This window comes from Manacus candei, unplaced genomic scaffold (genome assembly GCF_025592945.1).
Source record: "Manacus candei isolate 608988 ecotype Guabito, Panama unplaced genomic scaffold, ASM2559294v1 h1tg000126l, whole genome shotgun sequence".
Taxonomy (NCBI): domain Eukaryota; kingdom Metazoa; phylum Chordata; class Aves; order Passeriformes; family Pipridae; genus Manacus; species Manacus candei.
In genome coordinates, this window is record NW_026138174.1 from 2,846,074 (window position 1) to 2,860,913 (window position 14,840).

General features: G+C 40.8%; 1 protein-coding gene across 1 annotated transcript in view; it reads left to right on the plus strand.

Annotated features, from left to right (window-relative positions):
* LOC127462341 (cell adhesion molecule DSCAM-like) overlaps window positions 1–14,552 on the plus strand; it is a gene marked incomplete at its 3' end in the record, with an annotated part of 313,820 nt that extends 299,268 nt beyond the window's left edge. Inside the window, exons 9-11 of the mRNA XM_051770867.1 lie at window positions 602–880; window positions 10,836–10,955; window positions 14,379–14,552. Coding sequence (XP_051626827.1) covers window positions 602–880; window positions 10,836–10,955; window positions 14,379–14,552 — 573 coding nt within the window. The remainder of the gene's footprint in view (window positions 1–601; window positions 881–10,835; window positions 10,956–14,378) is intronic.
* Window positions 14,553–14,840: the final 288 nt, after the last annotated feature.

The following is a 14,840-nucleotide window of genomic DNA, read 5'->3' on the forward strand; positions in this document are numbered from 1 at the left end:
TTATGACTTTTACCAACCCTCTCATTAGAAATCAGTTTTAACTTAATTTGCTGTCCAACAAGTACTGTATTTGCCCTTCTCTTTCTGCCTCTACCCAACATTAATGGGGATTGTGACTTGAAACACTTAGAAATAAATGCCAGCAGCAGTTAGAGAAGCTCACACTCCCTTTCATCACATCCAAGAAGCAAAGCTAGAGCCTCTTCCAGGTTTATTCCATGATCTAAGCAAGGCCCATGGACGTTACTGAGCTCTTCCTGTCAATGTCGTGTTAACAGACTGGGGGAGCCTTGAGCTGTGATGTGATTTGTGGAAGAGATGCTCAATATTCTTGCAAGAGTCTGCCAGTGATGTCAGGTGTCTCTAGAAGCCAGGACTTTCCCTGCTTGTCACCTCTGCTTAAGCACTGGGTGGTCAAGGAATGCAAAGGTCTTTTGAAAAGATGTGATTTTCCAAGCTAAGCAATGTCCTGTGCCTGCTGAAGGTGTAGCTTTCGCATATTAAAACACACCTGCACATCTGCTCCATTATGTTATTTTCAGAAACCAGCCCCGTGATTTCAACAGCTCCTCTCTCCTGGTTTGTTTTTTTTTTTCCCCAGTCCCTCCTTTCATCCAGCCCTTCGAGTTCCCGCGGTTCTCCATCGGGCAGAGGGTCTTCATTCCCTGCGTGGTGGTCTCCGGGGACCTGCCCATCACCATCACCTGGCAGAAGGACGGCAGGCCCATCCCCGCCAGCCTCGGCGTCACCATCGACAACATCGACTTCACCAGCTCCCTGAGGATCTCCAACCTGTCCCTGATGCACAACGGGAACTACACCTGCATCGCCAGGAACGACGCGGCGGCTGTGGAGCACCAAAGCCAATTAATCGTGAGAGGTGAGGAGGTGTAATTACCTCGAGGGGCGCCAATTAAGCGGGATCCGTCGGTGTTTTGTGACGGTGTCTGTTTGATGGGAAGTACAAAAGGGAGGGGAATGTGGTAATCCCTCCCTTCCTAACAGAGAACACACAGAGCAGTGAAGCACAGAAACTAATGGCACTTTTCTATCTAGAAGTCTTGAAACTCATCAAAAACCCTGGAGTGCACAGGGCGGATGAGGGAGATGCAAGAGTGACTTCTTGGAAAATTGTATGAGGCACAAGCCCATTCTTTGGGGTCAAGCCTTTGAAATGGTATCAAATTATTCTCTGCTGTTGTTTTAGTCTGGTTATACCCATTTTTTATTTAGATCACTCTCTCATCTAGCATTATGTCAGTTAAAAAGCAAAGCATTGATGTTGACTTTGTGAGGAAAAGACTCTCCCCTGTTACCAGGTTGTTCTTTTCCTTATTTATGTTTATTATGCAATTATCTCCATTCACTCACTCTGGTGGCTTCACAACATTTTACCTTGAGATGGATGTGACTGGATGTTCAAGTAAGCAAACATTTTATGTGTAGCAGACCTTCCAAGTCACACCTTAGCCAAACTACCCAGACATCATCCCTTGTGATATATTTTCAAACTTACTGTGCAAAGGTTCAACAAAAGCAAATTACTTCCTTTCCTTTTCTAGAAGTTTTTTGAAGTATTTAAAATTTTCACTTTTAAAAAACGAGAGTGTCTTAGTCCTCCCTCTCCACCATCTCTTCCTTGGTACCAAGCCATTGGGCTCCTCAGAGAAAGAGGGCACATGGAATAATCCTTCAGGTAACCCTGGTTATTTCTGCCTGCTACAGATCACTACATTTTATATTCTCTTCTGGAGATTTACCAAAATAAATCTTAAAATTTTAAAGGGGCTTTTGCAATCTTTTCCAGGTTTGTTTTTGTTTGTTTTTTTTTTCACCTCAAAAACTCACTTGAATTAAAGTTTTTTGAACAGCTCTTCCTTTTAAGTCAAAAATTCCCACTGTTTTAAGTGGATTATTCCCTAGTTTTCCACTTATAGAATGCACATGTTTACTTTTTTTATGCTAGTATTCCCAAAACTCAGTGGCACAAAAGTCCATTACTTCTCCACTAGTTTTGGTATAAATATTACTTTACTTTTTTAATTTCCTTGATTTTAATCCTGTTTAATATTACTCAGTACAGATGTCTATTACTTACCTGATTTATTTAGTAATTCTTAAATGAAGTAGTTTAATTAACTACATGAAGTTAATTATTCCTTTCCTAAACTGTTCTGTTAGCATTTAACCCTATAAGAGAACGAATCACTGCAGCAGCTCTGTGTGGGTTCCTATAGATAATTCTGGGATGGTGGGAAGATGTGGTTTTACCACTGAAAATCTCTCTCTGCCACCACTGTCTGTCCCCTTCAGTGCTGAGATACTGGAGGCTTTAGGAATTGGGTCAAGTGAGTCCATGTGTGGGGATTTCTGCTCCGTGTCCCACTGATGGGGACAGGTCCTGCCCTGCCCTCACTTCTCCCGACCTTTCCTGAGCTGCACTTTCCCTGTCTCCTGCTGCCAGCGGGTAATTCCTCCCCTGGAGAGCCCCTGCCTGCCCTGACCTCTGTTCCCTGGACACGTCTGCCTCTTGCTGCCTTGTTGGGCATTAATTAGATTTCCCTTCTTGTCAAGGAGAGGAGTTTTGGGGACCCTTCTCTGGCGCCCTTCACACACCCCTGACACCAACACCTCCATTTTCACCTCCACCTCCTCATCATTCTCCTTCTGCTCTAATTTCACCTCCTGACCAGGGCTCTACCCTGGTGGTGTGAGGACAGCTGTTGGTGTGTGTGCCTGAAGGGTGTCCTCATAAACCCATAGGCATGACAGAAGGGGCTTTTCACCCTCTTTTACCCTCTGGAGTCCTACTCCTCCAACTTTTTGCCATTTTGCCCTCATGCTTAACTTTCTGCCCAGCTCATGCTCTGCAGCAGCCTCCTTTAAGCCTCTCCTCTCCCTTCTCTCCCTTGCTGTCAGTTTAAATGGTAATGTTTTAATCAGTTTTGCATATGCATCTGAGACAACAACTCTCACTCAGAGGAAAAGTGGAAAATGTAATATCGTGTTTGACCTGAATTCCCTGCCAAAACCCTACACTGGCCTTTTTCCCTGGTACTGAACTGCTTCAGCTGTCTCATTCCACACAGGCCAGAAGACAAACAGCCACTGTGATCACTCCTCCTCTGCATCCAACCTGACCTATACACATTTAAATTAAGACTTGGATTTTTTTTTCCTGCTGCCTGTTTATTCTCCAAGCTTTCTGATCTCTCCTCATCCTTTTATTCTCGTAGGTGCCATGCAACTGAAACACAGTATTTTTCTAAATTAACTAAGGTGTTTATCTCTGAATATAGGGAGAAGTGGTGCTTTAAGTCCTCTTTTTTCTAATCCACATTGTGTGCTTTAAACTTAAATGTTGGCTTATCCTAAAAGTCTGGAGATGGGTCCTGGAAATATCTTAATTATGTGAAGACTGTGCATTTTGATATGAGAGTAGACAGTGAGTGGGAAAGTGAAATATGACTGTTACCCACACAGTTCCTTTTTCTTATCTATCCTGTCCTTGTATTCATTTCAAAAGTCGACTTTAAAACAATGCAGTCTCTCATGTTTCCAAAATAAATGGGAATCCATATCATTTTATAGTACATGGGTAGAATTAGATGTAGAATCTAAACCTGGTCCATTCCTAAAATGAATGAAGAAACACGGGCCAACTGCTCATTGCTACATTTGAATTACTAGTGAATATACAAACTTCTGCAGAATACATACAGCCACAGAAATTCTTCATCTTTACAGCTCCAGATTTTTTCCTCAATATTTTCTGTGTCAGATCACATGTATCTGCTATTTTTTATCATTCTTAAATTCCCATTAAGTTTTAAGTCTGTTAAATAGATTTCCTATATTCTTCCTACAGATATTATTTTTGATGTCTAAGCTGCATTGCCATTTTGCAAAGAGCATTGAATGGCAAAAGAAAAACAAGTACTGGTTTCTTAAAATCTGTGGGCACCTTACGTTAAATCTTTGCTGCTGTTCCAATTATTTTGTGCTTTATATGAGCAATCAAGTGGTATAAGGAGCCCTTAAAATCCAGCAAGGCTGGATTTTTCCTGCCTTAAATATCAGAGGAAGATGACAACCAGCTTCCACAACATTCCATAGGGGATGAAAGGCACCAGCTGAGAGGAAGTGAGATGATGAAGTTTTTGAGCATCTGGGTAAGAAGATTTGAGGGCAAACTCAGTTCTCTCCTCCATGGGTTTCTTGGTGAAATAAGGCAAAGTCAAATGCTCTGGACACAGACCTGTCAGCACTTCTCTCCAAAAATTATTGGCCAATTTTAGATAAATCAGAAGAGGGGAAAACACCTCCAATGTAGCTAAAAGCCTACAAACTTAATGAAAAGAGGTGATTGTTAAGGAACAGAGTGTAACACTGGATACCAGAAAACCCACACAGGCAAACCCTTCTGCAAACACAAAAAATGCTCCAGCTGGAATCTCTGCTCAAACACGAGGTACAAATCCACAGAAAATCAGGCTTGGTTAGTCCTAATGGTTATGGAATATCTTTTAAAAGCTTATTAATTAGCCACCAGGAGAATTCCCACTGTTCACTGCATCTAGGGACTGCAGGTAGGAAGTTGAGGTGAGTGAAAATGGGGCTTTCCTCCTCAAAATCGTGGGCTTTGCCAGATCCTGACCTGCAGTTCCTCTGTGAATGCATTGAAAAATTGCAAGCTAGAAGGGTTTCTCAAAACCTCATAAATTACTATTATTTTAATTTTATTCCTTGGCACACTCCTGGTTTGCTAGGCATGCTATTAGGAAAAGGAAAAGAATAGGATCCTGTCATGAGAACCACACAGAGAAATTAGGAAAATATCTTCTCTGTCAACTACTTATATCATCATGAGGAATTAATTAAGGCTTTACTCATTAGGGCTGTCTTCTAAAGAGTGATTAAAAATCTATATACACTTTATCATGTGTTATTCATTTCTGTAGGGTTTCCTAAACTGGGAACAAAGTAATTACAAAATAAAAAGGGCTTTAATTGGTAACCAAAAAGAAAAAGCTCTTCAATGTATTACAAGTTCAAAATTTTTCTGATACTACCTTGAAAGAGAATTCAAAGATAGTACTGGATGCATAAATTATGATTTTATAACTCCTGTTAGTGAACACATCATAAGTTAAAATTGAGATAAGGTCTTTAAATACCTAATAACCCCCCATGATGCACTTAGTGCATTTAGTGTAAATGTGTTTTCATTTTGTGCTTGCCAGGAGTGTCGAATATCATTAGCTAGTTAGGCACCCAATGAGGGGTCCCTGAGCCTTGGATATTCCTGATAGGAAGTGAGTATCCATCTGCTTTCTGATGTTTGCTGGTGGTACTGGTGTGATGCAGCAAATGTGGTTTGTGACAGACGTGGGAGGGAAGATTTATGGTCGCAGCTGGTGTCAAATCTCATTTATTTCCTTTGCTGGTGTTTACACTAAGGCTTCAAAAATGCCCTCTTAGAAGATTCACTTCCTATTTAATGTTCTCACTGGACAAACCTGATCAACACAAATCACTGGGCACGGTCTCACTTTGCAAAAGTACATCTTTTTTCTTGAACTGCAGAGCAAATGGTTTCACTAAACCAGCTAAATCGACCCCTTAGGTCCAATGACCAAATTTAATAACTGTTCATCTTTGCTAAAGTACAGTGTTTAATGATCTCATTCATTAATACATCAATGGTTGCTTTGGATGATTAAATTTCTTCCATCATTTTGACAGTATGATCTAAATGTGAAGTACAAATATTCCGTGTAGAAATGAAACATCATATTCTGGGCCAGTGTCATAGATTATTTCTTAACTCACTCCAGCAGCCCACCAGAGGAGCTGTGTTAGGAGCTTTCAGAATTGTTCCCCAGAGTGATGTACTAATCACTGTACCTGGGAGCCAGAAGAGCTCACGTGGATTTGAAGTCCAGGAAGGACTGTGGGAGTTTGTCATCTGGTCCTTGGAATAAAGTACGGGCAAAAAGGAGTTCTGGATTTACACAGAGCAAACTTAAGTCATGGAATTGATGTGGGATCATGGGAATCTTGTGAGGTTTAACAAGGCCAAGTGCTGGTGCTGCACCTGGGTCAGGGAGACCCCTGGTACCAACCCAGGCTGGGGGATGAACAGACTGAGAGCAGCCCTGGGAGAAGGACATGGGGGTGCTGATGGGGGAGAGGCTGGACATGAACTGCCCATGTTTCCCAAATGTGTCCTGGGCTCATCCCACAGCAGGGCAGCAGGGGAGGAAGAAGTTCTTTCCTGTGAGGGTGGTCAGGCACTGGAATAGGTTTCCCAGAGAAACTGTGGCTGCCTCATCCCTGGAAGTGTCCAAGGTCAGGTCAGACGGGGCTTGGAGCAACCTGAAATAGTGGAAGATGTCCCTACCCATGCAGGGGGTTGGAAAAGATGATTTTTAAGGTCCCAACCCAAACCATTCTATGATTCCATGACTGTGAATTTTAGCATGCACACATAAATCGATTTTTGTTAGCAGCTTGTAAAGTCAGTCATTGAGGGCAGCACTGACATTGGCAAGCAGTGTGTTCTTAGGGTACCAACTCATATTTTATCATCTTATCAGGATTATTTCGCACAGGGAGATACTAAAAGCATTTTCCTTCCTTTAAAATGGCACTGTGACATGCACACTATCTTTCATATCCTATTCTGATTGCTCTCATCCTTTGTTTTCCCATAGCGAGAGCCTGAGACTGCTAATCATAATATTGACTGAAAATACCTTTTTTAGGTCCTTTGAGTTCAGCCATTAAATAGTTTACATCTGTCAACTTATTGCTCTTACCCTAAACAATTCAACAGCTCATTTCTCATCACAGATCCGTGGGCTGCCTTAAATGAGAGAGCCTGGCATAAATTCACTGTAAAAGCAATTTTAAATGCCCTCCTTTACAGGCTCAAGGAACTGTGCTGCTGAGACAAAGTTGATAATAAAAGTAGAACTGTTCAGTCATAATCATGAGCTATTTCAGTGTTTCACTTCTAAAGGGGCAGAGAAATCCCACACCTTTACAACTAAAGAGAGAGGAAGAGAACTAATTGTTTACTTTTTTCCATTAACTCAAGCACATCAGACAAAGTACCTTCATTAAATTCTTACTAAGCATATATTCTTTAAGGGCTAATGAACTCCTGAAAGAGAATGAAAAAGTTAATGTAGGTTTATAACCTAAAGCTAAATATCAAGACTTAGATGTAAACTAAGTGGCTAACAGCATGCTGTTCCAAACTGTGGTAGCACATAGCACAGAACAAGTTATTAGTTTGAAATAAAATTGAGAAGCAAACCAGAAGAGAGGAAGAAAAATGTGAAGGTCTCCTCTGTTTGCTTTTTAATCGTTTACATAAGAAGAAAAATCCTGTGGCTTTACCTAGGCAGCAATACAGAAACAATTGGAAGGTCACTGAATGGGTAATGTTATTTTGCTGTAGCATCTTTTCTGATGTCTATTGGCAATCTTAAGACTAAGTGGGAAGGGTTTGGGTCTTCAAAATCAGAGCAGCAGTTGGCATTTTTGTAGGTAGTACTAAAGGAAGCCCAAAGCTTTACTGAACATAGAAACTGTTTCTATTACAGGGTATGGGCTGAGTTTTTGATGGGTAATGCTGAAACACACTTTGTTTGTGAAGCAGAACAAGAAAATAATATGATTTCTAATCATACACCTCGTCCCGGAGCTATATAGCAAAATTTTATTTCTTCAGTTGCCATTCTGGAGTCATTCTGTATTGAAAGTAATGATTAAAAATGAGAATACCAAGAACATCTGAGAAATGTTTTATATATACATATATCCAAAACACAGTGAAATCAATATGATGAAAAGCCCTGTTCAGAGCTTGTCAGCATTAAAGGCACAACAGCCCAAGGATATCTACGTGAGTTTCTTAAAGATGTGAAAGGATGCATTTCCACAGAAATGCTCAAAGAACATTTACTCTTGGCATCCATCCATTCTTCTCTATATTAGACAAAAAGTGTATTTTAGCAGATAACTTTAATGCAAATAGTATTTTAAAAACTGATTGTCTTTATTCCACACTAAGCAATCTTGCTGAACTTTTCCAGAACTTTCTGCATGTGCCTGCTCATATAATAAAATAAACTGTTTCCTGAAAAATTAGCACTTCTTGCCAGTGACATCCATAACAAATGAAGAATATAAAGAAAATGTTTCTCAAAGAGAGGGGAAATAAAACAAGTTACAGAAGTTTTGTGTTATGAGAGAGATTTTAAAAGACATTATACTCCTTATACCCTTCAGTGGTAGAGGAGGCCAGTAATTATCAGTCACTCCACTGCATCATTTGTAACCACTCATCTCTAGGACTGTAAGACTGGTGCTGCCGAGCTGGGTTTGTGTTTTGTGTTGGTTTTTTATCCCTCTTTATGCATAAGCAGCTTGTAATTGATTTTTCAGAAGTTGTAAATAGACATTTCCTTACAGTTAGCGAGGTGAAACAAGCCGATGCCGCCGGGCCGAGCCGTACAAAATCAAATCTATTTGTGCAACTAACTGTGCTTTTCACCTGCTTTGGAAAATAAGCAATTTTGTGTTTGGGGGGATAAAATGAACACAGAACAGTGAGAAAGGAGCTGCTGAAGCAAACGCCTTCTCTGAGCAGATAATTAGAACAGGGTGGGTGATTGCCCAGAGCTGCTCTTACTGGGATTTCATGTTTGATGCTTCCCTGTCGTGAATTAACACAACCTGCAACAGTTTGTTAGTGTGGCAGGCATTTGGAAAGCCAGAAGGGCTGTCAGCAGTAAAGATATCTTCTAGTGGAAAGGTATCTCTGTTGGTTCCTTCCATCTCTTCTAGCCACGTTCCAAACAGCAATAGAGCTTTTTTGTACAGTTGGGCAGTAAACACCTTTGTGTTATAGCGACAAGATTCAGTGAGGAAAATATGCAGTTGGAGGCATTATTTTCCTTCCAGAGGATTGTTCTCCTCTTTTAAAAAGCAGTTGTATCTATGAATGTGGAAAGAGAAAGTCGGAGGGGAGTCTGGATTGTGGAGGCACAGGGAGGAGGACTGGAGCTGTTGTGAGGAGGGTTCTCTGAACCTGCAGAGAGAGTGTTTATGTACCTTCAACTTTTGGCAGTCCTGTCCACACCAACACTGGCAGCTCCAGTTTCTTCTTAAGGAAAACTTGGGACTCTTTGGTATCCTGGGAGGTGTTATTTGCATAAACTATGAGAGTGTTTATACTGAAAAGAACCTCAGGGTCCTATATCACAGCACTGGTGTTTCTGCTGTGGTTTTGATGTGTAATTAGTCCTGTATTCATGGCTAGTAAGAGCTGTTTCGGGTCCCAGGGCAAATACTCCCTGTACTGAGCTCCCTTTCCATGCTGCCTTGCATTTTCTCGTGATACAACCTCCTCCCATAATTCCTTTCTTAATTTCTGGCACTTCTGGAGAGGCAGCTGGTGGGGTCTGATGGGTGTTTGGGTCAGAGCAAGGAGGGGATGGTTGGACCCTTTGTTCTGTCTCCCCCAGATTTCAAGGTCAGTAGTGGCTGGACTTGAAGAGCTGTAAATCCATGAGGCTCCATATACTGTGGTGGGCAAGGAAAAGCCAGGAACTATTAGGATTTCACCTTAGTGTGACGCTGTAATCAAGAGCGTTTCAAAAAGCAAAGTTATTTGAGAAGAAAAAAAAAAACCTGTCACAGGTTCAGTCACCTCACTGCATTTTCTCTGTGGCACTGTAAGAAATGACAAAAACACGTGGGATAAGGACACAAATAATTTATTTCTTTCTCAGGCATTTACTCCTTCATGTTCTGAACCAGAGAACAGGAGTTCAGCAAATGTTGTGGCCTTAACTGACTTTAATACAACCATTAAACACTTTTAATATTCAAGAACTTTTGTGGATCTTTCCACGTTCTTCACATCTTTCAGCTTTTCTTTCCAGCTTGTCAAATTTATAGGTTTTATTGAGACTTTGACATTTAGAATCAGCCCTTTGTGGTGAACTGTTGGTCTGACATTGTCACAAGCTGTTTTCTTTACTGTGCACGTGCATTTGGAACATGTAGAGCTTTTCCTTGAGATCAGCAGCTCTTACCTTATTTATATACAAGTAGGTAAATACTTGCCTGTGTGTGGAAGACTCATTGCAGTGGTTTTATGCTACCTTGGAATAAATCTAATAATATGTATACATTGATGCACTGAAGTGTGAATTCTCCTCTTCAACTTAATGCAAGGAAATTGTGTTGAACCTTTTTATGGCTGTTTGTAGAGTGAAGTCCTATAAGAAGTTATGGATCAAACACCATTATTTTAATGTGATTTGATTGCTATTAGAAGCATTATTTTTTAAGGTTATTTACACTACATAATTATTTTTTTCTAAAGTTTACTAGTTACAGTTCTAAAAAGCAAACGTGGAAAAATTCAGTAGTTCTTAGACATCTGATAAACCTCTGCTTTATGAGAAAGCATTTATTATCTGGCCACAACACCATGATTTATCTATTACTCCATTTTTAACCTCTCCTATGGAGAGATTTCATAAACTTCTTTTTTGTATCCTATGAAGACCAATGCTTTTGTTGTGCCTGGCAAGAAATACATTGAGACTGTGCACAGAAGGAAAATAATCTGGTGAAACCAGCTGTACTATGTCACTCACTGAATCATCAAAAAATTAAATTTATTTTTTTGTTTCTGCTGTGAAATTTTATGCCCCTGTGTTTGTTTGACTGTTGTGCCATTTTGAGGTCACCCTCACTGTGACCCAGTAAGTGTCACAAATTCTCATGGCTCCCTTTGCTTCCTCCCACAGTGCCCCCCAGGTTTGTGGTTCAGCCCAGCGACCAGGATGGGATCTATGGAAAAGCTGTAATCCTCAACTGCTCTGCAGAGGGTTATCCTGTCCCTACCATTGTCTGGAAGTACTCAAAAGGTAGGATTTCTGTGGGGATTGCTGGGGACAGACTAATTCTGGTTTAGTAAAAACTTACCCTTAAATTACTGGTTTAATCTTCACATTGTCAGAGAGTGTTTGGGTGCAATAAGGGATGTATCCCTTGTGTTTATATTGTTCTTAAATCATTTCCCCAAGCACAAAGTGCTGGTCACTGTCATGGACACTGTCATTGGTCTGCCTTGGAGATGTCCCAGTGCTGTGACAGCGCCCCTGTGTAAGCTGTGGCCTCAGCAGGCAAATGAAATGGATGGCTGAGAGAAAAGATATACAGCTTTAATTGAAACAACCTCAGAACAAGGTTCACCAGCAGCATTTGGCTCATTTCCCCCCCCCCCTTTCAAAATTCATGATAACATGGCCAATCATATCTTTTCAGCAAAGAAGAGAGGTCAGGTAGCATTAACATAAGCAGTAATTCAGTATGTGCTTTACATAATGCTTTAACATTTTCTTCTCATGTAACAGAGCATTAAAACTGGCCCCACTTGACCCTCAGTAACCACAGGAAATTGACTGCTTTTTAATTAAAATATGCTGCCTGATAAAGTGTGTCTTCTGGACAGTTGTCTTCTGGTAGGCTTTAGCAAAAAAAAACCAAAAACAAACAAACAAACAAACAAAAAAAAACAAACAAAACAAAACAAAACAAAACAAAAAACTCTTTACCCAATCTGAATGAGTTAACTCCTTGAAAAATAAAATGAAGTGCTGTTGAGAAGAAATCTTTCTGTAATGCCCCATGGTCATTTTTTGTTTCCTTAGGACCTAAGTCCAAATTGTATTGGAAAAGGGGTGAGGGAAGAGAAGTATCCTGTAATAGACTATTTTTGCTTTTGTTGATGAATTCTGGTTCATTGTAAGAAAGGTACGGAGTTTCAAATTCCATTAATCTCAGTGACATGTGGGTTTTTAATTATGAGTACAGGTCATGAAAAAGTAATTCTGTTTAGTTGTGTTTGTGTGCTGAAGGAGGGTGCCAAGAGTTGTAATTAACTGTGAAGAGATAAATAGCCCATCTTGGGATGATAGAACCATAGAATCATTAAAGTTGGAAAAAAATTCCAAGATCATGGATCCACCCTGTGCCCCATGCCCACCTTGTCCCCCAGCCCAGAGCACTGAGTGCCATGGCCAGGCCTTCCTGGGACACCTCCAGGGATGGGGACTCCACCACCTCCCTGGGCAGCCCCTGCCAAGGCCTGACCACCCTTTCCATGAAGAAATTCCTCCTGATGTCCAACCCAAGCCTCCCCTGGCTCAGCTTCAGTCCATTTTCTCTTGTTCTCACTTGTTACCTGAGAGCAGAGCCTGACCCCCCACCTGGTTACAACTTCCTTTCAGGTGGTTGTAGATACTGAAAAGGTCTCTCCTGAGCCTCCTCTTCTCCAGGCTAAACAACTCCAGCTCCCTCAGTATAAATATAGACCTTAACCTTAATGAAGGAGAAAGGGATAGTTGGAGTGACACTCTGCCATCAAGTTTTTAAGATTTATCAATTAGAACTCTGAAACTTTTAAGTCAAAGAAAGTTTTGATAGACACGTGGAGTCTTATACTTGGAGATACTCAAAATCCATCTGGGCATGGTCTTGGGCAGCCAGGATTAGGTGACACTTTTTGATCAAATCAGTTGGTTCACGTGGCCACCTGAGGTCTCTTCCAATCTCAGCAAGTCTGTGATTCACTGTACACTCACCCACACAGTTGTATGGGACAAGCTGCTGTCCCTGCTCAGGAAGGATCTTGGCTATAATAGCAGTAACAACGTGTGTGACGAGTAAGAAGCTTTTTGCAAACTGCCAGGAAGAATTTTTCCCAGTTTTTCCCAGTAGCTGTCCCTGGGACTACCAGCCTTTTCCCTTCTGTGAACATTAAATCGTTCCCAGAATTTTTCATGGGAAGAAATACGAGAAGTGAGTGCTGGCATCTACTCGGGCAATCAATCACAGGCATGTACAGTTGGTAAGGAAGAAATATGCCTTCCATCTGAATGACAGAAAAAATGGCTTATTAAAGAAAAAAAGAATTAGCAAAGGGAAAAGTGAGATATGCATGTGACTAGAATAGTTGAAAAATCAACAAGGGTGACAGAATTTTTATGAAAACATTATCATTTTAACATTTTTCAGTTCGCAGTATTGGTCACCAGACTTTCTGTGAAATTGTAAATTTCCAAAGCGAACTCTGCTAGGAATAAAGGGATTTTAAGTATGCATGTCTGGTCTTCCTAATATTCTAGACATTGTATTCATAGGTTGTTCTAGCTTGGTATGTTATCCTAAATCATTCCCTGTAATCTTTATTCATCATATTTCCTCCTGGTCTGACTCAGCCCACTGCTTATAGTAATTAATGCTGACAGATATGTGTACAGAAAGCGGTATTAGAGAATTCCATTGAAGTGAACTACCTTATGGTTTCCCTGAAAATTCCCATCTCCTGCTGCCAGAATTGGTTGTAAACCCCTTTGTTACAAGAAACATATTTTAATGTACACTTAGAGAGTCCCCAGTGCTGGAGGAACCTGAACTCATGGTGGGCATCTGGACAGTAATATCCTGTTTCCTATTGCCTAAATCACCCAGTATCTTATTTCCAAGGAAAAGCAAATTCTTTCTTAAAGTTGATACAAAGTTGATACAAAAATCTTTGGCTTCCTGTCTTTTTATGGACCTTCCATTCTTACATTCCTGCCAAACATGGTGCCTCGTTCCTGATTAGTGCTCTGAGCTTTTCATTTGTTACTTTCTTTGTTTTATTTGGGGGGGGTTGTGGGATTTTGGTGGTTTTTTTTAACAGTCTGACTACAAACATGGCAGAACAGAGATTTTTGTGTCATCAGTCCATCAGCTGTAGGACAAAATAAGCAACACAGTCGCTGATGTGGTTTTCCATGTCACCCAGGGTTTTGTAAGCAAGGTCCTAAAGGTCCCTTGAGTTTGCCATGATTGCTTCAACAGACATCCCTCCTAGTCATAAGAAATTCATTTGGTGTCTGCATTAGGGATGCAGACTTGTGTGCCTGCTCAGCTCTAATTGTCAATAATTCATCAGCCTCTAAATGTACCACAAATGTGCCTTTTTACCCATGAACGGTCTGAAAATCTTCATTTCCTCTCTCTCCCTTTCTGGTTCCTCATTTTGTGCTCCTTTTGCCCCTTTACATTTAATGTGGGCAATTTATTCCTACTGTTGCATTCCGAAAGTCTTTCTTTTGAATTAATGACTTCTGTTTTGGCAAAGAACCACTCTGTTTATTCTGCTGATGTCAGAAGCCATTTGTGTTTTAGTTGCACTGAGCCTCCAAGAAGAGGAAGCCGCAGTTTCTGCCTTATTTTAAGAAAACAAAGAAGGTGTTTCCCTTCCTAACTGACCTATTCCCACGGGTTTCCTGCTCCAGGTGCCGGGGTTCCTCAGTTCCAGCCGATTGCACTGAACGGTCGTATCCAGCTTCTCACAAACGGCTCCTTGCTGATTAAACATGTGCTGGAAGAAGACAGTGGATACTACCTGTGCAAGGTCAGCAATGATGTGGGAGCAGACGTCAGCAAGTCCATGTACCTCACTGTTAAAAGTAAGAATTAAACACTTCTCTGTGATCCAGATATTGCCATTGAGTGAAAAGGGCTTGTCTACTGCATCCTTAGTTTGGTGGGGAGGGAGGGCAGAGGTTGGCTTTGTTAGTTTTCGTTTTATTTTGGTCTTCAGCTGCATGGAAGTTAGTATGGTTAATTTTTTTTAGTAGAGGAAGAGAAGGGGTCTTCAAGGTGAAAAAGATTAACATCTCATTTCAAAAATATTTATTTTCTGTGAGCTGCAGCTGGGTAATGAAGGGAAAGTGAAAAAAAAATTGTTGGTCAAG